The sequence below is a fragment of the Eumetopias jubatus genome, unplaced genomic scaffold (genome assembly GCF_037043125.1).
Source record: "Eumetopias jubatus isolate StellerSeaLion01/CBP00866 unplaced genomic scaffold, mEumJub1_p1.0 scaffold_14, whole genome shotgun sequence".
Taxonomy (NCBI): domain Eukaryota; kingdom Metazoa; phylum Chordata; class Mammalia; order Carnivora; family Otariidae; genus Eumetopias; species Eumetopias jubatus.
The window spans coordinates 10,479,954-10,502,991 of NW_028274820.1; the positions used below are offsets into that span (position 1 = coordinate 10,479,954).

General features: G+C 39.0%; 2 protein-coding genes across 3 annotated transcripts in view; one reads left to right on the forward strand and one right to left on the reverse strand.

Moving 5' to 3' along the window:
- HECW1 (HECT, C2 and WW domain containing E3 ubiquitin protein ligase 1) overlaps positions 1 to 23,038 on the reverse strand; it is a 430,092-nt gene that overhangs the window by 380,903 nt on the left and 26,151 nt on the right. The window lies entirely within an intron of this gene.
- On the forward strand, positions 17,151 to 17,755 carry LOC114213647 (transcriptional regulator ZNF706). Its single transcript, XM_028108921.2, has one exon. The coding sequence runs from the start codon at positions 17,305 to 17,307 to the stop codon at positions 17,533 to 17,535; it is 231 nt and encodes a 76-aa protein (XP_027964722.1). The 5' UTR covers positions 17,151 to 17,304; the 3' UTR covers positions 17,536 to 17,755.

The following is a 23,038-nucleotide window of genomic DNA, read 5'->3' on the forward strand; positions in this document are numbered from 1 at the left end:
ATGAAAAGAAATCCATTAAAGTAATAGTAGAAAACACAGGTAGAGAGTTACATCCTGTTGGGAGTAAAGGTGGCTTTTGTTTTTCCAACCATATGGGCTAAAACCTGACACCATAAAGTGAGGGGCTGAAACCTCTACAGAAAGAACAAAAAATGTTTTGTCTGAAAAACAATCATAAACAAAATCCAAAGACAAACAACAAACTGGGGGAAATATTGAAAATGCGTAAAAGACAAAGGTTGGTGTTGCTTACAAATAAAAATTATCTCAAATTATAAAAAAAACAACAAATAGACACATAGACAATGGGCAGAGGTCTCCAAAAATCAGGAAGTGCAGACAGACAAAGAATATACAAAGCTGCTTCATCTCAATAGTTATCAAAATAACTCAAAAGAAAACAGTAGTTGCATTTTCTCATTTATCAATTGGCAAAGATTTTAATAAATGCTAAAATGCTGCACTACATTTGTAAGGATAGCACAGAAAGGCTGATTTTCGTATTTGTTGGAATTATAAATTTATAAAAACTTTCTAATGGGCCATCTGGCAATAAAGATCAAAAATCTTAAAACTTTGCATATACGTAGACCCAAGTTCTACTTTTAGGAAATTTTTTTAATGTAACTAATAAGTCTGTGTGTAAAGATTTAGCTAAAAGGACATAAATGTCAAAGTTACTTGTATCAGGGAGAGAGAAAATAAACTATCACACTCACATAATGTAATGAATGTTTAATGCACTGATTCTCAAAGTATGGTCCTTAAACTAGCAGCTCCAACATCATCTGGGAACTTGTTAAGAATGCAGACTCTCTCACCTTTCCCAGACTTACTGAGTCACAAGTTCCCCAAGGTCGTACCCAGCAATCTGTTTTAAGAAACATTCCAGGTAGCAAACCGTAAGAGACTCTCAACAATAGAGAACAAACTGAGGTTTGATGGAAGGAGGTGGGTGGCAGATGGGCTACATGGGTGATGGGTATTAAGGAGGGCACTTGTTATGATGAGCACTGGGTGTTATATGTAAGTGATGAATCACTAAATTCTACTCCTAAAACCAATATTACAGTATATGTTAACTAACTAGAATTTAAATCAAAATTGGAAAAAAAAAAAAAAAGGAAACATTCCAGGTGATTCTGATGCACACTACAGAAAAGGATTGTGCAGAAGAATGTTCATACGTGAGGTGTTTATGAAGTATCAAATTTTGAATGTTTAAATTTTTTAAGTTTATTTATTTATTTTTAGAAATCTCTACACCCAAAGTGTGGCTCGAACTCACGACCCCAAGATTGAGTCTCATGCTCTTCCAACTGAGTCAGCCAGGTGCCCCAGGAAGTATCAAATTTTTAAAAAGCAGGAGATGATCCCTTTTTCATTAAAAAGTGTATATCATACATAGTTTGTTTACATGCACACCTATACATGAAAAAACTGCTTGCAGGACATCTACCAAAGTCTTAATAGTAGTTATTTCTAGATCTTGAGATAATGGGTAAGTTCTTATTACTTGGTTCTTTTTGCTTCTCTGTATTTGTTACTTGATTCTTCTTCCTTATCTGTATTTTCTAAGAGTTATTTAATAAACACGTAAAATGAAAAGTTAAGGCACTCACCAAATCATGAATAAAAGAATCTCAAAATTTTCCTCATACCTTCTGTTTATTGTTCATAATAATCACCCATATTTGGTCAACATGTATTGTCTTTTAACTTTAAAAATTTTGGAAACAATGTGGCTAAAGAAGGAGTAAATGTAGTGGGTAACAATATTAATTACTACTGCCTAATAAACATTTCTTAAGGGAATACTATGAATAAAGCACTCTGCACAAAGCGCTTCCTGACTTAGTGCTCACAAGAAGCTTCAAAGATGAGAGGTCATTACTTCCACTCTCTAGCTAAGAAAACTAAAGCTCTGGTACATGAAAGTTACTAGCCTCAGACTTCACATCTCATCAGTGGGGGAGCAAAGACTCAGATCAGACCAAGGCCAAAATCTGAGCTCTCTATTTCTGCAGATGTGAATCAATTTGATTTTGAAAAGAACATAGCAATTCTATCCCTATAAAAATAAACCCTGTGACAGAGTAATTCATTGCATAATATCACACAGTAGTTTATTACTTTAAGAGTAGAGCAATGGTGCAGCACCTGGGTGGCTCAGCCGTTAAGCATCTGCCTTCGGCTCAGGTCATGATCCCAGGGTCCTGGGATTGAGCCCCGCGTGGGGTTCTCTGCTCAGTGGGGAGCCTGCTTCTCTCTCTTCCACTCCCCCTGCTTGTGTTCCCTCTCTTGCTGTGTCTCTCTCTGTCAAATAAATAAATAAAATCTTTAAAAAAAGAAAAAGAGTAGAGCAATGGTTTCACATCAGTTATTATTATTGATCTTATTATTTCTTTAGAATAATATATTTAATAATATTTAAAATTTATTATTATAAATTATAATTTAATAGTCTACTCAGAGAAAATTTGTATATCAAATATGGAAACATTTTAAATCCGCTAGTCTTAAATAATACAGCCAGAGGAATGAATCTGCTGATAAAATATTTTCTGAGCCAGAAGAATGAATCTGCTGATAAAATATTTTCTGAGTGTTTGATAAAAGCCACTGGAAAGAATTCATTTTCAACTATGAAATCGTTGGAGTTTATAGCTTTTTAATTCAAACCACTGTACCTGAAGCAATACCTCCCATAACTTTTAATCTATCCTATAAGTGTTTGACTTATTATCCTTTATTGTACTTATTGTACTTATAGGCTGAATGGTACTTTTTGTGCACATGACTCTCTCATTTGAATGGAAACTCCTCCGAAGTACATATTTTATTAGTATTGGTTTCCACAATGACTAGAGAAATGCCCAGCTTTGTGAATGTGAATGCATCAGTCAGGACAGGCTAAATTACACTGTGGTAGCAAATAATCACCCTAGATATCTCATGGGCTTGATTCAAGGAAAATTTTTTTTCTGAGTCACACTGCATCCCAAATCTTGGTCAGTAGTAGAGGTCTGTTTATCAGGATCAGACACTGATGGCAGTTTCAGCTTAACACATGCTGTCTGGGTCACCTCTGTGTGGAAAGATAATGTGCTAAATAGCTTCATAAATCTCAACTAGAGGCAATACATATATATCACTTCCACTCTTATTCCATTGGCCACCCTAAGTTACATGACCATGACTAACTTCAATGCTCAGGAAAGTACAATCCTACCACACACCACCTAAAAGATGAAGAGCTAGAAATACTGGATGGCCGTCTGAAGGACTGCCATAAAAGGTTTAAAGAATGAATCTTAAGGTTATTAGTTAGTAGTCATTAATGTATTTACTCACTGATGGTGGTCTACTATGTCAGTTTCTCTTTCTTGATAATAATCGAAAGAGTGAATAAAAGCAAAGATGAGTCAGTAGATAATAGAGAAAGAATAAAACCGACACCCCTACAGGTGGAATGCTAAAAAGACCAATAAAAGAGGCAACTTGTGTGACAAGACTAATTGAGTAAAAAGAAAGAAAACACAAACACACAGGAGCAGACGCGAGATAGAAGGTGCGCTCCCAGATACCAGACAGATGGGGAAACTGTAATGCATATGATTCTAGGCTGAGACCCTTGACCATCTCCATAAAAGGGATGATTTTGTGGACAAACATACATATAGAAACTGATTCACATCAAAAACTAATGATGTAATGTATGGTGATTAACATAACAATAAAAAATTTTAAAAAAAGAAAAAAAAATAATCGAAAGAGTGAGTGACTTTTTCTTTTTAAAGATTTTATTTATTTGACAGAGAGAGACACAGTGAGAGAGGGAACACAAACTCGGAGAGTGAGAGAGGGAGAAGGAGGCCTCCCGCCGAGCAGGAAGCCCGATGCGGGGCTCAAACCCAGGACCCTGGGATCATGAGCTGAATAATAATCGAAAGAAACATAGAAATAGATGGCTTTATATATCTCCTTGACATTACAGTTGAGTTACTGCTGAAATATCTGTTACTTTTATTTCAATATGTGTGGCAAATTCATATTTATTATACATCTTATTCATTAGTTTCACCTTTCCATAGGTACCAAGAGAAAAGCAATAACCATTGATTAACAGTGACCAATAACAAAGGTGAGAGAAGAAAGAATGGCTTGAAGCCATCCCATAATTAATTCACTTAATTCAGTGAACATCTATGGAGGGCCTGCCCGGACCCAGTTTCCTGAGAGACTCTGGGAGAAGATGACTAAGATGTAGATTCCGGCCTCAGGCTAAAAGAAAGTACAGCAAAATGTTTTAGTGTTGTAATGAATAATTTTTTTTTTATATGGTAGTTTTTCGTATATTAGACTTTTGTTATCATGTGTTTCTTTTATAATTTTGTTAAAAGGTAATTTTAAAAAGTCAGCTATCCTTTTCATGAGAGTTCAGAATTGGTGTAATTTACATTCCCTAATTAAAGGTCCTTAGGTACTTAACTGCAGCTGCTAATTTTCTTCCTGTCTGGCTGTCATAGGATTCATTCTGGATTTACTGTGTTAAACACTTAAACAAGAAAGCGACAAGTGAAATGTAGTTCCTTGCCACTTCAAATGGCTTCATCCATGAATCAAAGACATCGAGCATATGACTTTCCAGTTCATTCATAAATTCACTAACCGTTATACCTTGTGCTGGACACATGAGGTTGGCAGGGCCCATCCGAGCACAGCAAGCCAGTAAGTGCAAGGGTTTCTACCAAATCTGTTCCATAAAAAAGGCGTCCTTGTATCCCATGATAAATGCCTGCCAGCTTTTATTATCTCAGAGATATTATAGTAGCGAAAGACCAAAACAATAATTTAATACTTGATGAATATAGGAATACATACGCAGTTAAGCCTATCAAATAGCACATTTAAATTGATCTTCACATGTTTACCATACAAAGTATTTAAAATATATATATTTATAATTCTTTTGCCAAGTAAAGTATAATTTCCATAAACACTGCATAGTAATTTTTAACAAGCTCAAGTTTCTTTTTTTAACTTTTTTTAAAAGATTTTATTTATTTATTTGTCAGAGAGAGAGAGGGAGAGCACGAGCAGGGGGAGCAGCAGAGGGAGAAGCAGGCTCCCCGCAGAGCAAGGAGCCCGATGCGGGACTCGATCCCAGGACCCTGGGATCATGACCTGAGCCAAAGGCAGACGCTTAACCGACTGAGCCACCCAGGCATCCCCAAGCTCAAATTTCTTATCATATACATTGCTTTTCCCTGTTCACTAATTTCATTCTATGCTTTTCTATGTATGCTCTTCTTTGCATGTTTTATTCATGCAGAAAAGGTCTTTGACAAGCTCTAAACCATTTTTGTCCCCAAAGTCTCCTTTGTTCTTCCCACTTCCAGTTGCCATGGATCCTAACCCTCTTGGTGTGAGCTCTTGTTTATTGTTTGTTTAAAACAATTTCACTTCCTTGAGGACATCTGAAGAGAGTTACTAAATTTGATAGCAGTATATAGCATCTCCATAGAGACATTTACACTCATATGCAGTTTCATAATTTCTAAGGACTTTCCTATATGTGATCTCATTTGATAGAGCAAAGGACAGGTTCTTTTTTGAAGGCTAGGCCGCAAGGTAGCCAGTCACCCACAGGCTAGTCTTCAAGAAGCGCATGGATTTCCTGCATGGTTTGAAAATACAATGCAGACTCACTAAGTACGGCAAGGTACAGCCTGGTGGTGCGGCCTGCACCCTTTGCGGGTCATGCAAAATACAAACTTGAGGACTGGCGAGAGCCACCCAGGTGGATTCAGCATGGTTATTAATGTTTTAGTTCTGAGGTTACATATCTTCTTTTTTTTTTAAGATTTTATTTATTTATCTGACAGAGAGAGAGCGAGTGAGAGAGGGAACACAAACAGGGGGAGCAGAAGAGGGAGAAGCAGGCTCCCCGCTGAGCAGGAAGCCCAATATGGGGCTTGATCCCAGGACCCTGGATCATGACCTGAGCGGAAGGCAGATGCTTAATGACTGAACCCCCAGGCGCCCCCTGAGGTTACGTATCTTCTTTGTATGTATCACATGTTAATAATTTTTAAAAGAAAATGAAAAGATAATCCCTAAGATTTCCACAGAGAATGACTCTTATTTCACTATGTAAGAAACACTACTCCAAAAATGCATCTAGAACCTACCAATAACAGAAGCTGTAAGAGCAGAGACCCCAACCAGGACTCTGGCCTGGGCTTTGATTGAGCCTGAAGTAAGAAACACCAAAGCGTGACTTAAACACTCCTGCTTCCTGTACTCAAATACAGGGCGTTCTTAAAATTTCCTCATTGATGGCAAACCAAGAACTGCTTCCAAAAATACTATTAGAATTGAGATGTAATTCAAATTACATATCAGGATTAACGATATTTCTCCAAAGAGAAATTGCTTTTCTTAAAAACTATTAAAAGACAATGAAAATATTGAAAGTAAACATCTCATTTACCTTAACAACAAAAAACAAAATACATAGGCATGTACCTGGAAGTATCCTATGTTAATGAAATAGTAAATAAGCACCATTATTTTTTTATCTCAATTCTGTGTGCTTTACACAGACTCTTTCTAGTTCTCACTACATCTCCATAAGGTGGTTGTTAATGTCCCATCTGGACCTGAGGAAAATGAGTTCAGGATAATGGAGTCATCAGCTGTCAGATGCCACACCGCCCCTAGCAGGGTCAGGGCAAGAACCTTTATTTTTCTTCAATGCCCTCCCATGCCCCACTGTCCCCTGGTCAGCTGCTCAACCCCGGGCAGAGAAAACTGAGATGCTGTCGAGGACACTTGAACTGAATGTCGAGTCATCTATGTTCCCAGGTGGGAAAACTCAGTATTAAAAAGAAATTCTTTTTTTTCTCAAAGTAATGTACAGATTTAATGTAACTTCAGCCAAAATCCAAATGGGACTTTCCTTTTGGGAGAAGAGCCTTTTTGTGGCAATGTTACCCCAAAGTTCATTGAGAGGTATAAACAAGGAATGAATGCATGTGTTTACCTCTGCTCTCTCCTTTCAAGCTGATGAGATAGCAGAAGACTTTAGAAGCAATGAAGTCACAAGAACAAAAAAATACGAGAGATAATGACAATGAATGAGAACTAATACACACACCCATTTTTGAACAATGGATAGTAAAGGGAAACACGATTTTAAAAAAATAGCAGATACCAAAGAACTAGCCCAAAGAGAGGGCAGTCAGTAGGAAACAAGCCAATTCACTTCACAGAATCCCAGAAGGTTCTAGAACTAGAGAGTAAAAAAAAGAGGGAGCCAAAAATAGGAGACAGTATCAATAGGGAAAGCTGACTTTCATGTTCTTTTCCCCCACCCCCAGCAATACATAGAAAGTTTATCCTCAGAAGGAAGTTTTTAAAAGAAGCTCCAGATTACAAGGTACCAAGCATGGGAGAGGGGAGAGGTGTGTCACTGAACGGAGCCATGCTGACCCCTGCCTGATTGAGCTCCTAGCACACCAGCAGTCAAGCTCAAACCCACAGGCAGGAGTCTGGAGGTTTCTCTTCCAGAAGAAAATGACCAGCCCAAGATATGAGATATGAGAATTGGAGGGCTCTTTTGATGAAGTGAGGTCCACCAACTGATAGACTAAGTCTCATTCTTCAATATGACCAGACAGCCAAGGATGACCATATATTTGCAGACAAGCTTCTAGTAGGAAATATAGAGATTAAAATAAACAAGCATGTTAAAAAGATTTGAAAGAAAAAGACATCAAGGAACAGAAGAAAACTAACAGCAAGGGGGAAAAAGTAATGTTATATGAGAGAGTTCATCCATGAAACAAGAACAGGAGTCTGTAAAAAAGAGCAAAAAAGAGTAATATAAAGCTCTTAAAATTAAAAATGAAATATTTAGTTCACCACCATACAAATTTTTTAAACCAGTTGGAACTTTAGTCCCAGATTATGATGATACTGTTCCTTTATGTCTCTTATTTTAGGATTTTTTTTTATCAGGGTTATATTAAACTTTCTCCAAGTATATGTTTTAAAACAAATTTTGGCTAATCTATGAAATTAGTGGCTTTAGTGCTTAATACTGTTTCCTGTATGTACTGACTTTTTTTTCCTTGAACATTTTTCCAGAAATAATGCACTGATAAAACATTTCCACGATACTGACATGTCACAAAGTATATCCTTTTGTGTGGCTATATGAATACTACTTTGTCTACATGAAATACTCTAACCTCACAATCATGGTGAATCTTGTTCCTCTGTCACCAGGCAATTAGTGAAGCAAACGAGCTGTTTGATAACACTACTGGTCTTGTCCATCGTGTTTTTAATTTAAATGTTTATGAATTTTTCTCTTTTCCTATGAAATTAAAACATATTGTTAGGATACGTATATGTGTGTATCTTTTTCAATATCCTCTATGGGCTCAGGAGGACTTTCTTTTTTTAAGATTTTATTCATTTATTTGAGAGAAAGTGAGTAAGAGAGAGAGCATGAGCAGGGGGAAGGGCAGAGGGAGAGGGAGAAGCAGACTCGCTTGCTGAGCAGGGAGCCTGATGCAGGGCTTGATCCCAGGACCCTGGGATCATGACCTGAGCTGATGGCAGAGGCTTAACCGACTGAACCAGCCAGGCAAACTTCAGGGCGCCTTTTCTACCAGAAACCTCAACTCTTTCTTTAGCACAGGTAAATTTTCTTCAACTACCTTAGAATGTTTTTTTCTTCTATATATCTTTAAATGTCGCTACCTCTCTACCTGCTCCAAGTCAGAGTGAGGAGAATAAATGTATGTTAGATACCCTAAACCTATCCTTTTAGTTATTTATTTTTTATAATGCCTGTTTATTTACATTTTCACTCCATGTTCTGTGAAAATTCCTCAAATTAGATTCTAACTCTCCAACTCAATCCTAGCAGTGCTTAATTGGTATTAATTGCCAGTATTGGTGGGGCTCTGTCAGCAAGCAAATTTTCAATTTCCTTTTTCATAGCAGCCTATTTTTTGGCCCAATATCCCCCTCAACTATCATTGAGATAGCTAACTGGGGTGTATTTAAATGCCTCCTCTTTTTTTTTTTTTAAGATTCATTCTATTTTATGCGTTTTCCCTGAACATGTCATATCTTACCCCCATCAATTTGACCTGCTGCTTCTTTTCAAGTGTCTTCAGTTAAGATTCTTCATTGTTTGCCCATATTTACCAAGTGAAAATATAAATCAATCGTTTTTACAAGAACAGGTTTTACTAAGCACTTTCTGTGTGCTAGGCATAGTGCTAAATAATATAATGTTATCTCATGCAAACCCCAAAATAATTCTATGAGATAAATGTTATTACCCTGAGTGTCACCTGGGGGGTGAAAGGACATAGGCAGAAGTTATGAATTCTGTCCACTTTACTGAGGTCTTTGGCCCTTCAACCCCACTCGGTCCTCCAGGCTCTGTTTGGGACCAATGGGACATCTCTGCAGTCAGAGTTTTGGGTGCCCAGAGGAAGTCCAAGAAGAACACCTGAACCGATTTTTCTTTCTCTTTTCTGTATTTGTCGTGTGAGCATAGTCAGTAGAGACCTCCTTTCTTTTTGCCCAGATAGGAGCCAGCAGTGGCCCATGCCCACTGCACCTAGTGAGTCGGCTACCAAGTGGAGCCTGGGGGCAAGGCCACAGCTACCTGTGCGGGGGAGGGGGGTATGCAAAGACAGACGACAGACACCTAAGTCCTTCATCACCTACCCCAACTCTCCCAAACTAGTGACTCAGAGCCAGGATTTTGAGGGATCTCCTAAGACACCCATCTTCTCTGGACACCTTACTTTGCCTGTACCGGGTTGAGGATCATCCACTGGTTGATTTCTTGGTCATTCTGATCTCTATAAAATGTTGGTCCAGTGATGGTACCTTTCCTTCCATGTTAAAAAAATCTGAAATCAATTGTTATTATTATGCAGCAGTGTTATGGGCAATGTAACTAAAAGCTAAGGTTCCAAAGTTACATAACCTTGGTTCAAATCCTGGCTTTACAAATTACTATGAATTTGAGCAAGCTATTTTACTTCTCCAAATACTTGCTTTTCTGTAAATTAGCGATAATAACAGGTTATTGGGCAGAATAAAGCATTTAGCACAGCACTTGGTTTTGCAGTAAACACACTAAATGTTTGTTATCATTATTTTTGACTTTAAAACCTCTAGAGTCAGCAATCCTACCAGGATATCTAAGACCACCACAATAATTTTGAATTGCTTGAGCTCTAGCTTCTGTGGAAGAAAAAGAGGTATGAATAATAGAAAAGTAAAAAACCATCATTATTCACATAATATGATATATAAAGTCTAAACTACTCTATTGTGTATGTGTTTTTGCATGTAAAAATGGCTGAAAATTTTTGAAGAATATGCCTATAGGTGTGTTTACTTTTTAAATTTTTTTAGTTTTAAATTTTAGACTTATAGAAAAGTTGAAAAAATAGAACAGAGTTCCAGTTTACTTTCCACCAAACATCCCTTAATGTTAACATCTTACATCACCATGATGCATTTGTGAAAACTAAGTACTTGTTTAATAATATAAACAAAAGACTCCATTTGCATGTTTTACTATCCTTTTTCTGTTCCAAGATCTAATCTAAGATCCCCTGTTGTATTTGTCATGTCTCCTTGGTCTCCTCCAATTAGTGACAATTTCTCAGTCTTTCCTTTCTTTCATGATCATGACACTTTTAAAGAGTTCTGGTCACCTATCTTGTAGAATATCCCTCAGTGTGGGTTCATCTAATACTTTTTCATTACATTAAAGTTGCATGTTTTATACAAGTGTACACAGAAATGATATGTCCCTCTTAGTGCATCTTATAAGGAGGTGCATATCAATATGCATCATTACTGGTGATACCAACTGTGATCATTTGATGAAGGTCGTGCTTGCTATAAACTTATTATTTTTCCTCTGTAATCAATAATACTTGGGGGAATTTGGGGGAAGAAGCTTTGCTATTATGCAAATATCATGTTTCTCCTCAAACTTTTACCTTTTAAATTTAGCGTCCAACCACAGATCTTACCTAAAACAATTACTACGAGGGGATGTTCTAATGGTGATTTTCTATTTCCTTATTTCTTCTCTAATTACCAACTGGAATTATTCTCTAAGGACAAGCAGTCCCTATGTGTTCAAGACCCACTGAATCTCAGAGCTGGAGGAGACTTCAGGGTCTTCTGAGACCTCAGATGCCAGCAGCATTGACATTACCTGAGAGTTTGTTAGAAATGCAGAATCTCAGGCTCCACCCAGGACCTGTTGGATCAAATCTGCATTTTCACAAGGTTCCTGGGTGATTTATGTGCTTCGAAGCTCATTTTAGCTCCATGTTTATTGATTTGACAATTGAAGACACACTTGGAGTTAGCAGCAGGGCAAGTCTACAATCTGTCTCCTGACTCCCAATTCATGCTCCTCTTCTTACTTGGTTGATTCACTCCCAAAAGAAACCCAAGGCACGCAGGCTTCAAAGTCAGAGCTGAATTTAATTTAAATATTTAACACTGCTTATATGATATATATATATATATTATATTCTTTTTCTTAATTCAAGTATAATTAACATACAGTGTTATATTAGTTTCAGGTGTACAATATAGTGATCCAAGAATTCTATACATTACTCAGTACTCATCACAATACATGTACTCCTAATCTCCTTCACCTTACTTCATCCATCTCCCACCCACCTCCCCTCTGGTAACTCCTAGTTTGTCCTCTGTGTTTAAGAGTCTGCTTTTTTTGTCTTTTTCTTCTTTGTTCATTTGTTTTGTTTCTTAAATTCCACATATGGATGAAATTATACGGTATTTGTCTTTCTCTGACTGCCATATTTCACTTAGCATTATACCCTCTAGGTCCATTCATGTTGTCCTGAATGGCAAGATTTCATTCTTTTTTATGACTGAATAATATTCCATTGTGTATATACACCACATCTTCTTTATCCATTCATGTATTGATGGATGCTTCAGCTGCTTCCATAGTTTGGTTATAGTAAGTAAAGCTGCAATAAACATAAGGGTGCGTGTATCTTTTTGAATTAGTGTTTTCATATTCTATGGGTAAATACGCAGTAGTGGAATTGATGGATCATATGATGATAATTCTTTTTTTTTTTTTTTGAGGACTCTCCATGATGTTTCCAGAGTGGCTGCACCAATTTGCACTCCCACCAACAATGCACAAAAGTTCTTTTTTCTCCACATCTTCACCAACACTTGTTATTTCTTGTATTTTTTTATTTTTGCCATTCTGACAGGTATATCAAGTGATATCTCATTGTGGTTTTAATTTGACTTTCCCTAATGATGAGTGATGTTGACCATTGTTTCATGTGTGTTGGCCATTCATATGTCTTCTTTGGAAAAATGTCCATTCAGGTCTTTTGCCCATTTTTAATTGGATTATTAGTTTATATTATTTATTTGTTAACTTCTCTGAACTTCAGCTTCCACATACACAAACTGAAGGAAATATTAACCGACTTCAAGGATAACAGTGAAGACAAGAGACAGTATGTGGAAAGAACCTGGTGGAGTAATGGACCCAGAGATGTGCATGTACGTGTGGGCCCAGCTGCTGAGAGTGCACGTACCTTCACCTCTGCCTTCTGCCCCTTCAGGGTCAGCCTCAATGGCAGAGAGCTGCCTCACCCAAAGTCATGCCCTTCCAAATATGACTCATATCCAAAGACTAGGATACAGAGGCCCAGCCATTTGGGCCCCACAGAAAACAACCCTGATGATCATTTTAGCACTGGAGGCACTCCCTGTTAAACATCCCTCCCTGTTAAACATCCCAAACACCCAGCTGCATCTCAGAGTTCACTTCCAGGAGAACCGAAAACTGCCGAAAGATTAAGAAAAATGTTCTCAAGAATTGGGAACAACTGTTATGAATATGATTGCTATGCTTTTTGGGGAAAAAACTTTTGCATATTGTCCATATCACTAAATATGAATTGATCCTGTATGTATTAACTAAACTATTTTGCACCTGGCACAGTACTAGTGACAGAGATGGAGACTCTAGCAAAAAAATGTGTGCTGTCAAGTAAGGAAGACTGAAAACTAAATAAGATTGTGCAATTAACCAAAACACGGTTTTGGAAAGAGTACTGTGGCCAGTGCGTGGTCCCTTCCCAGCCCAAACTCTCCTCATAATCACATCCTGAGATAGCTCCATCAAGGGCCACCACTGGGGAAACCTGGTCAGCAGCTGGAGGATCACACTTGCTTTTTAACAAAACAAAACAAAACAAAACAAAACAAAACAGAAGACACACCTGATTTTAAACTAAAGTAACGTTTCCAGAATGACTCTTTGCTTACCCTTGACACAAGTCCACAGACAGATGTCAGCAAGTTCTGGACACCCAAGTCATGAAGAATATAGAAGTGAGTTTTATAACTCTGCTTTTTAAAAATGCTTCTAAATGTTTCCCAACACCTTTATTTCAGCTATTCTGCAAAAACAAAAGAAAAAATACATCGTGCTTCTATTGCAAAGGAATGTGCCCTGAAAGCAAAATGAAATCACATTTCTTCGAGCAAAGGGCAAAATGTGCTCTATGTTGCTATCTCGACAGGCAGAAACAGTGTAAAACTCACTCTAGTTTTGGGTTTAGGGTTTCTGTACCTCTGCACTGATGCAGATCTGATGAGAAATCTCTTAGCCTGAAGTGTTGTTAAAACACACAAAAACTCACAACACATTCTTGCATGATTAAATCCCTATTGCCATTAGAAAAATCAGAACAGGCACATGAAAATGCTTGCCTGGGCACTGCCTATTATTCTTTAGCTCTGGCTTTGAAAGCTTAGTAAAGATTTCCTTGGAAGATAGACAACTTTAATGGTCTTTCACAGAAAATTTTAAAAGTACAAAATGTCCATTACCCACTGCTAGACAGAGGCAAGTTGCTCAAGGGGTACACAATTGTACTAGCACATAAAGCAGCCTTAAAATAGTCTTTAGAAACAATAAGTCCCCCCGAGGTGCCAAATAACCCATTTCTTATGTCCCATTTATGATCTTTATGATATACTCATGTTCTTTGCCTTCATTTTCCATGTCCACATGTTCTGAATTATGAATCGTACCATACCGGGCAGTGGAAGCAGTGGAAAGCCCTGCTCGTGTGTGGACATGGGGTTTGACCAGTGCCCTGCGAATGATGGCTGCTGATAAGTCACTTGTCTTGTTTGTCTGTAGTGGAGTGGGAGTACCCAGAGAAGGCTGGGCCATTACACGCCCTCTATTTCTCTGCTTCAGAAGCCTCTCTCTTTAAAAACATGACAACTTCCTGTGTGCTATGGTGAGTGCTGTGAGTTGTGCAAGACTGTTGAATCACAGATCTGTACCTCTGAAACAAATAATACATTATATGTTAAAAAAGAAAAAAAGAAGAAGAAGATAGCAGGAGGGGAAGAATGAAGGGGGGGAAATCGGAGGGGAGACAAACCATGAGAGACGATGGACTCTGAAAAACAAACTGAGGGTTCTAGAGGGGAGGGGGTTGGGGGGATGGGTTAGCCTGGTGATGGGTATTAAGGAGGGCACGGTCTGCATGGAACACTGGGTGTTATATGCAAACAATGACTCATGGAACACTGCATCAAAAACTAATGATGTAATGTATGGTGATTAACATAACATAATAATAAAAATTAATAATAAAAAGATAAATAAAAACATGACAACTTCCATGGACTAAATGCTGCTCTAGAATCACTAGGTGAATACACTTAAAGGGGTTCAGAGCAGTTGCAGTGATGCTTGGGCAACTTACAAAGGCTCTAGGCTCTCTATATAAGGTCCATATGTAAATGTTCCACTCCCCATTTCTTTATCCATTAAGGCTTATTCATTTCATTATTTATTATTAATTTAAAGTGTTATACATTGTCTCATAGCCAAAAATGCATAAATACATATAGTCCAGTGGTTCTCAACCAAGGAGTGATTTTGTTTTCCAGGCGACATCTGGAAATGTCTGGAGAGATATTTGCTTGTTACAACCGGGGGTAAGTGGTGCTGCTACCAGTGGCAGAAGCCAGGGATGCTGTTAAACATCTTACAAAGCATAGGGCAAATCCCCACAGGAAAGGATTATGTGGCCCAGAACATCAATAGTGCAGAGGTAGAGAAACCCTAAGCCCAAAACTAGAAAATTGAATGGAAAAGGAAATCAGGACAAAGTAAAAATTGGAAGCAGGATAGAATAATTCAGTCAGAGGCAAAGATTTTGCTTTCAGTGGACCATGGAAGCTCATTTGCCTCTGAGCTTCCTATCACCCAAACCAGAGACAGAAATACCATGTGGTAGAGGAAACAGTGCCCACAAGATAAAAACTAACCACCAACCACCCTGAGGAAGTTTCTGCTGGCCCACAAATCTGATCAGAATTCTTCCTAAAACCAGCATAAAGGAAACATAGGGTGATGGAAAGGACCACATCTTCCACCATAAAGCCCCAAAGGATAAATCCAAGTGTAGTTTCAGAGCAGCTAGTTCTCATAGCAACCCATAGTGCAAGGTTGGGACAAAAACCAACACAAGAACAAGTCTACAAAGGACCAAAATTGGTAGACCCAGTCCACTTCTGCTCTATTTTGCCCTGGTGGTAACATGTAAAGAGTACTGGACAGACCATAAATCTTTCAGAAAATGTATCATGTACTGTGTTTCTCACAATCACACCCCAGTAACACTTGGGCAACAGAGAGTTTGAAGTTACCTCCTGCTAAATTGGAACAGATAGGCTTTTCAATAAGGGAATTCCACAGAGGTACACTGAGAGAAAGCTCCATGGCCAAAGCAAGAAGCTAGAGTTCCCAAGCAAGAAGACATGCATCCACTGCACCTAGAAGCTGTTCATTAAGATAGAACAAAAAAGGAGGGCAAAACAATTCTGATTTTACCAGTGACATATCTCTCAACTGTATTAAGGAACAGTGTGGACTAGACTGAGCTCACACAGCTTAACCTGTAATCTAATCAATCAGTTATCTCAAGATTCAAAGACCAAGGAAACGTTACTTAAAAAGTAGAAAACAAATCCTATTGAGAGAACGGGTAATATATTTTGGGAAAATGTAAAACACCTACTTGATACCATGTACCAAAAATATAGATTATATACTTAAAGATTCAAATATTAAAAAATATAGCCAAGAAATAATTAAAAGCATATATGTTATTTGGTCTAATTTACATCATCTATCCATCTGTTCTTAGAAAGGAGAAAGTATTTTAAGGTTACCTTTCTTGCAAAGCAAGAAAATAGTGAGTAAAATATCAATAATTTTACTAAATCAAGTTTAATGCCATGGGTTTTTTTGGTTTTGTTTTTGTTTTTTAATGCCATGGGTTTTTGAACATCAAAAATGTCATAAAACCAAAGACCCAGATTTCAGTGTCCAGTTCCATTCTCTGATAAAGAAACCAGAGCTCCTTGGAGAAATGGCTGATTCTAGCACTGAAACAGAAATATACAAGATGGGCTTGCGTGCCTTTTGTGGTGCCAGGAACTAAGGAACTGCTCAAACCAAACCAAACCAAACCAAAAAACCCACATGGTGATGGGGTATGTCAAAAGAACACAAGAGTCAACTGCAAGAGCTCCCAGTGCCCAAATCTGGAATAATTTGAGCAACAAGATAAATAAAGTATCATTGGACTATAACTTAAAGCATAAAATAAATACTCATGAGTCTATATCAACATAGATAAATGAGTGAATGAACTATCAAGCGGAGAAGAGACAAATGTCCTATGGAGAAAAATCCCAAATAATTTATGTAGGTAGGTATTCTGCCCTCAAGGAGGTAGAGCACAGTACTGACCCCTTAAGAATGAACTGCACATTGTGACTTCCTTCCAAAGAGGTCTGTGTGGAAAGTGGAAAGAAGAGGACTTTACAGTGGAGAAACCTGACAAACACACCTCAGACAGGCGATCAAGGTCAGCATCAACAGTGACAAGTCACACGGACAGCGTGTACCCTTGATACAATGTGATGAAAATGGCGCTCTAGGGGCGCGCGGGGCGGCGGCGGCGGCGGCGGCGGTGGGTGCGAGGCGCGGGCTGTTGTGCTCTCCTCTTTCCCCTCCTTGGCGGGTGGAGGAGGCCGAAGCGGTGCTGGGCGCTCTCCCCCTTCCTCTCCCTCCGGCCACCTCCCCCGGCCCTCTCGCACTGCACGGTCTCTCCGACGCAAGACTGTCCCAGCCCGGATATGGCTCGTGGACAGCAGAAGATTCAGTCTCAGCAGAAAAATGCCAAAAAGCAAGCTGGACAAAAGAAGAAACAAGGACATGACCAAAAGGCTGCTGCCAAAGCTGCCTTAATATATACCTGCACTGTTTGTAGGACACAAATGCCAGACCCTAAGACCTTCAAGCAGCACTTTGAAAGCAAGCATCCTAAGACTCCACTTCCTCCAGAATTGGCTGATGTTCAGGCATAAAGTTGTTTACAGGTGAATTCATGACACCTTTGACTCTTCTACTGTCTCAGAACTTAGGTAACAAACCTGCAGCTGCTTTTCTAACAAACTGTTGATCAGCAAAAATAAAGGGGCTACAGAAACACTCATTTTTATGCTGTTCCCTTTTGGGCTTCATGCAAAGAAAATTCTGTGTAAATGTACAGTTGACTCTGATTTGGAAATCTGAAAATCAGTCCATCCTTGTTATAAAAAATTTTTTTACAATTGTAATTATATTGATGTTCATATTGTGTAAAATAACTCATTTAATAAAGTAGTACTTTGATTTTACAACAAAAAAAAAAAGAAAGAAAGAAAATGGCGCTCTACCTCTATGGTCTTCCCACTCAAAGCAGGCAACCTCAGGATAATCATGAGAAGAAATTCCAATAGACAGATGTGCTACAAACACCTGACCAGCACTCCTCAAAATGGTCAAGGTCGTCAAAAACAAGGAAAGTCTAAGAAGTTGTTACAGCCAAGAGGAGCCAAGATGACTAAATGTAAATAATTATCTTAGGGGGAATCCTGGAATAGAAAAGGGATATTAGGCAAAAATTAAGGAAATCTAAAGTATGGACATGATGACTAAATGTAATTGGCTATCTTGGATGGAATCCTAGAACAGAAAGGAGATATTAGGTAACAATTAAGGAAATCTGAAAGTATGGCCTTCAGTTAATAATATATAAACACTGGTTTATTAATTATAACAAATGTAACATTAATATTAGATATTAATAACAGGGGAAACTGGGTGTGAGATATATGGAAATTTTCCGTAATACCTTCTCAATTATTTTTGTAAATCTGAAATTAAGTCTGTTTTTTAAAAATGCCATAATCCTTCAAAAAGTTAAACTTAGAATTACCAAAGATCCCAACAATTCCACTCCTAGATTTACACCCAAAAGAAGTGAAAAGAAACAAAGACATGTTAAGGCGGCATTATTCACAATAGCCAAAAGGTGGTAGAAAGCAGCCCAAATGTCATCAGATGATGAATGGCTAAGCAAATTTGAATACCTACATACAATGGAGCATCATTCAGCCATAAAAGGAAATGAAGTGCTGACACGGGCCACAACTCAGAGGAGCCTCAAAAACATTATGCTAAGTGAAAGAAGCCAGACACAAAAGGTCATATATTTAAAACAGATCACACAGATTTCTTTAGAAGGAAGGTTATCTTATTAATAAAACAGTGACAGTTGGCAAGAACCTAAATGCCCAGCAACAAGACTTTCATTAAACAAACTGGAGTGTATCTATAACTAAAACCAACAGAACAGTGTCAAAGTAATCTCTCATTATTTGATGACGTTATCACAATAAATAGTGGGGAAAGAAGGACTTGCAAAATGTTAAAATTTATGTGTGTTGTGAGTGTACATTCATACGGTGATAGGAAAAAAACTTAAATTTTCTAAAATGAATATGGATCTCTATATAGAGAGAAAAATATTATTTAAAAATAGCAAAAGACTTGGGCACCTGGGTGGCTCAGTTGGTTAAGTGACTGCCTTCGGCTCAGGTCATGATCCTGGAGTCCTGGGATCGAGTCCCACATTGGGCTCCCTGCTCGGCAGGGTGTCTGCTTCCCCCTTGGACCCTCCCCCCTCTCATGCTCTCTCTCTCTATCTCATTCTCTCTCTCAAAATAAATAAATAAAATCTTAAAAAAAAATAGCAAAAGACTTAAACAACGTTATATTATCCTGACAGACTTTTTTCACTTAGTGATGAAAAGTTTACTTAAGGCCTCCTGCTTCTACATCTAAGCTCTGATCAGGGAGCTGGCTTGAAATTAAGAACTAAAGGGGAAAACAATTTGGAAATCACAGATAGCCAACCAAAGGCTTGATAAACGAAAGAATAGGGGACTTCCTTTTAAAAAATAGTATAGGCCACACTGTGGGTATGTAGCCTTGGACCGTTCCCACTGGGTTAAAGAGGATAAATAAACCAACCCTCAGAGTGCATTTCTATTGGCAGAAGGTCATCACATGACCCCTATCTACTTTGTAGATTAACTGGGTAGGTAAGGCAAAGTTATTAATACCTAATCAGAAAGGGGTGTGAGGCCTACAAAATTTAAATAAGTAACCTGCCCTTCAAATAGAAAGCTGTTAAAAATTCTTAAATTCAGAAGTATCTTCTGAGTCATAAAGAGGCAAGAAACAAGAAGTTAAACTGGCAACCAGATCTGGGCTGGCCCTGGGGGAGCCCCTGCTATTAGCCAAACACTGCGTCTCCCAAATGTATGTATGCTTTGTGTTTTCTTTCTTTAAGTGATGGGACATTTTTAGAAAGATTTAAATTTCCTCCAAAACAATGGTCCTCTTTTCAAATTCTGATTTGCATGTCCTGTTACTAATCTGGTCAATGTTTTTTGGGTGTGTGGGTGGGTGGGTAAGGATATATGTGTGGTAAGTTCATTAATAGTTCTTTTCAAACTAGGAACTAGAAGATAAACCTCCAGGTGAGTGCATAAATCTTAATTTATTCAGAGATAAAGATGAAATCCCTGACTTAGGCTTTGGAGCTCCTCAGAGAACAACAGGTCTCCCGCTGACTCACATGCTTCCTCCTGCCTTCTCTTCCACCCCATGTTGCATGTGAGCAACTTCAGGACATCTATGTATAGTTGCGGATGAGGGTAGGATGACCACTTGTTAGTAACAGTGAACAATTACTAAGACTTATTAAGGGCACTCTGAGCCAGTCACAATGTTAATTGTGTTACATGTATGCCCAAGGCTACGGCTGAAAATGGCTGCAGAGTCCACTCTCTCGACCTCCATGTCAGTCCACTCCACTAGATGCTCCACTCCCCTGTATGAGGTCACTGCACAGGGCCATGACCCCCAAGCAAAGTCTGAGGAAACCAGGGTGGAGCGAAGGAGCCACTAAGGGGTGGAAGGTCCAAAGTCGGGTCACTCATCTTTAGATGAGCGAAAAAGTGTACACTGCAGAGGGGAAAAATTGGAGGGGTCGTGATGTCCCAGGTGCTAATGTGGCATCCATGCCCCAGCGAGGGGGCCACTGAAGTGGAGTAACGAGCCCCTTCCTCACATGGCCATTGCAGCAGAAGGGAGAAGGTCCCCAGTGAGTGCAGGAGAGACTCTGTGCTGTCTCACTGCCACTTTTCCTCCCTGCACATCAGGCACTAGCCCTGCTAAGGGCAGGGTGGTTGCAGACAGAGCGGCACGCAGGGCTGCCAGCTCCATGAAGATCAACACTGTGGGTCAGCAGAAACAGCAGCTGGTCTTAGCAAAGATTCCTCACTTTTCCTCTTTGTGATCAGCACTGGGAACAGGTGGTGGGCTTGGAGAATCCACGTGAGGGGGCATCTCGGTATTTGTGGACAGTGCTCATGTCCAGCTTGATGACAAGGGCAGCCAGAGGAGCTGTCTCAGAGCTACCCTCTCGTTATGGTGCCTCTCATCTCCATCCTGTCAGAAGGACCCTCCTTGGGGTAGCAGATCAGGCCAGAACTGAGGAGGTATGAAACATACCAGAGAGCTTTCTGGGGATGTCAAAGTCAATGTTGGTGACAACACTGAGATACGGCAGAAGGTTTGGGTCTTCCACATCAGGGTGGGGTTGAGGGTTTACAAGAAGAAAAGACTGAGACCCAGGGAAAACATTACAATGAATTACAGCCCTACGTCTGGGTGCACACTGTGGAGGCATGGTCCCATGGGCGGCTCAGTTGCCACCATATCCAAGAAAGCAGGTTGGGTCCAGGTGGGCAGTGGAGCAAGTATGACAAGATCTTGGCTAAACACTGCATGACATCCTGAAATCCAGCCTTAACCTGGAAACTTATGCCCATTGATCTAAGCATGAGGGATGTAGTACTTTGTCTCTTAGGCTGCGAATGATGTGTGACAAAGGGTTTGAGGAAGTCCTCCATAGTCCCTCGTGGGGAGGGTGAGGTCACTCCACATGCCAGGCTTTTGGGGACAGAAGCAAAACCTCCCCCCACCTCCCCAGGGCATGCATGCCATCTTGCTAGGAGTGTGCCCAGACTGAGGCATTATAAGGGAGAAAGTACACATCCACGTGGATGGATAGAATAAATGGTGGTAGGCTATGTAAAAGAGGAGCTTCAGGTGCCCTGACCCATTAATTTAATAAGACCCTTCCAAGCCTTTTAAAAATTGGAGCGATGACAGAGGCAACTCATTCTGTTCCAGATGTGACTATGAGGTAGAACCTAGAGTCACAGACTACAGACAAACAAAGGACTCTGGTCAAGTCTTTTTTTTTTCTCCCCTTAAGGTATGCACTTTTAGTGAACAGCCTCACCATCTCAGCCAATGCCCAGAGAGACCAGAAGTCTTCATATGTTGAAAGTTTGGTAGCAAAAAAGGGGTCATTATGACTGACCACTCAAAACAGTCCCAGCCACAGAAATCAGACGAAAAGATATAAAAGGCATCCAGATCATCAAGGAAGAAGTCAAACTTTCACTATTTGCAGATGACATGATAGTCTACATAGAAAACACAAAAGACTCCACCAAAAAATTGCTAGAACTGATATATGAATTTAGTAAAGTTGTAAGATACAAAATGAATGTACAGAAATCTGTTGTATTTCTTTACACCAATAATGAAGCAGCAGAAAGAGAAATCAAGGAATCCATCCCATTTACAATTGCATCAAAAATGATAAGATAGTTAGGAATAAACCTAACCAAAGAGGTAAAAGATCTGTACTCTGAAAACTATAAAACACTGATGGAAGAAATTGAAGAGGACACAAAGAAATGGAAAGACATTTCATGCCCATGGATTAGAAGAACAAACACTGTTAAAATATCTATATTCTTCAAAGGAATCTACATATTTAATGCAAACCCTATCAAAATACCAACACCATTTTTCACAGAGCTTGAACAAACAATCCTAAAATTTGTATGGAGCCACAAAAGACCCCAACTAGGCAAAGCGACTTGAAAAAGAAAAGCAAAGCTGGAGGTATCACCATTCCAGACTTCAAGTTATATTAAAAAGCTGTAGTGATCAAGACAGAATGGTACTGGCACAAAAAGAGACACATAGATCAATGGAACAGAACAAAGAGCCCAGAAATGGACCCTCAACTCTATGGTCAACTCATCTTTGACAAAGCAGGAAAGAATATCCAATGGGAAAAGTCTCTTCAACAAATGGTATTGGGAAACAACGTGCAAAAGAATGAAACTGGACCACTCTCTTATACCAAACACAAAAATAAATTCCAAAGTGGATTAAAGAGCTAATGTGAGACATGAAATCATTAAAATCCTAGAGAAGAACACAAGCAGTAACCTCTTTAACACTGGCTGTAGGACCTTCTTTCTAGGTATGTCTCCTGAGGCCAGGGAAGCAAAAGCAAAAATAAACTATTGGGACTGCATCAAAATAAACAGCTGCACAGTGAAAGAAACACCAACAAAACTAAAAGTCAGCCCATGGAATAGGAGAAAATAT

Bases quoted from the DNA above. Each gene is read 5' to 3' on its own strand.
- LOC114213647 (XM_028108921.2), top strand. From the start codon at position 17,305: ATGGCTCGTGGACAGCAGAAGATTCAGTCTCAGCAGAAAAATGCCAAA.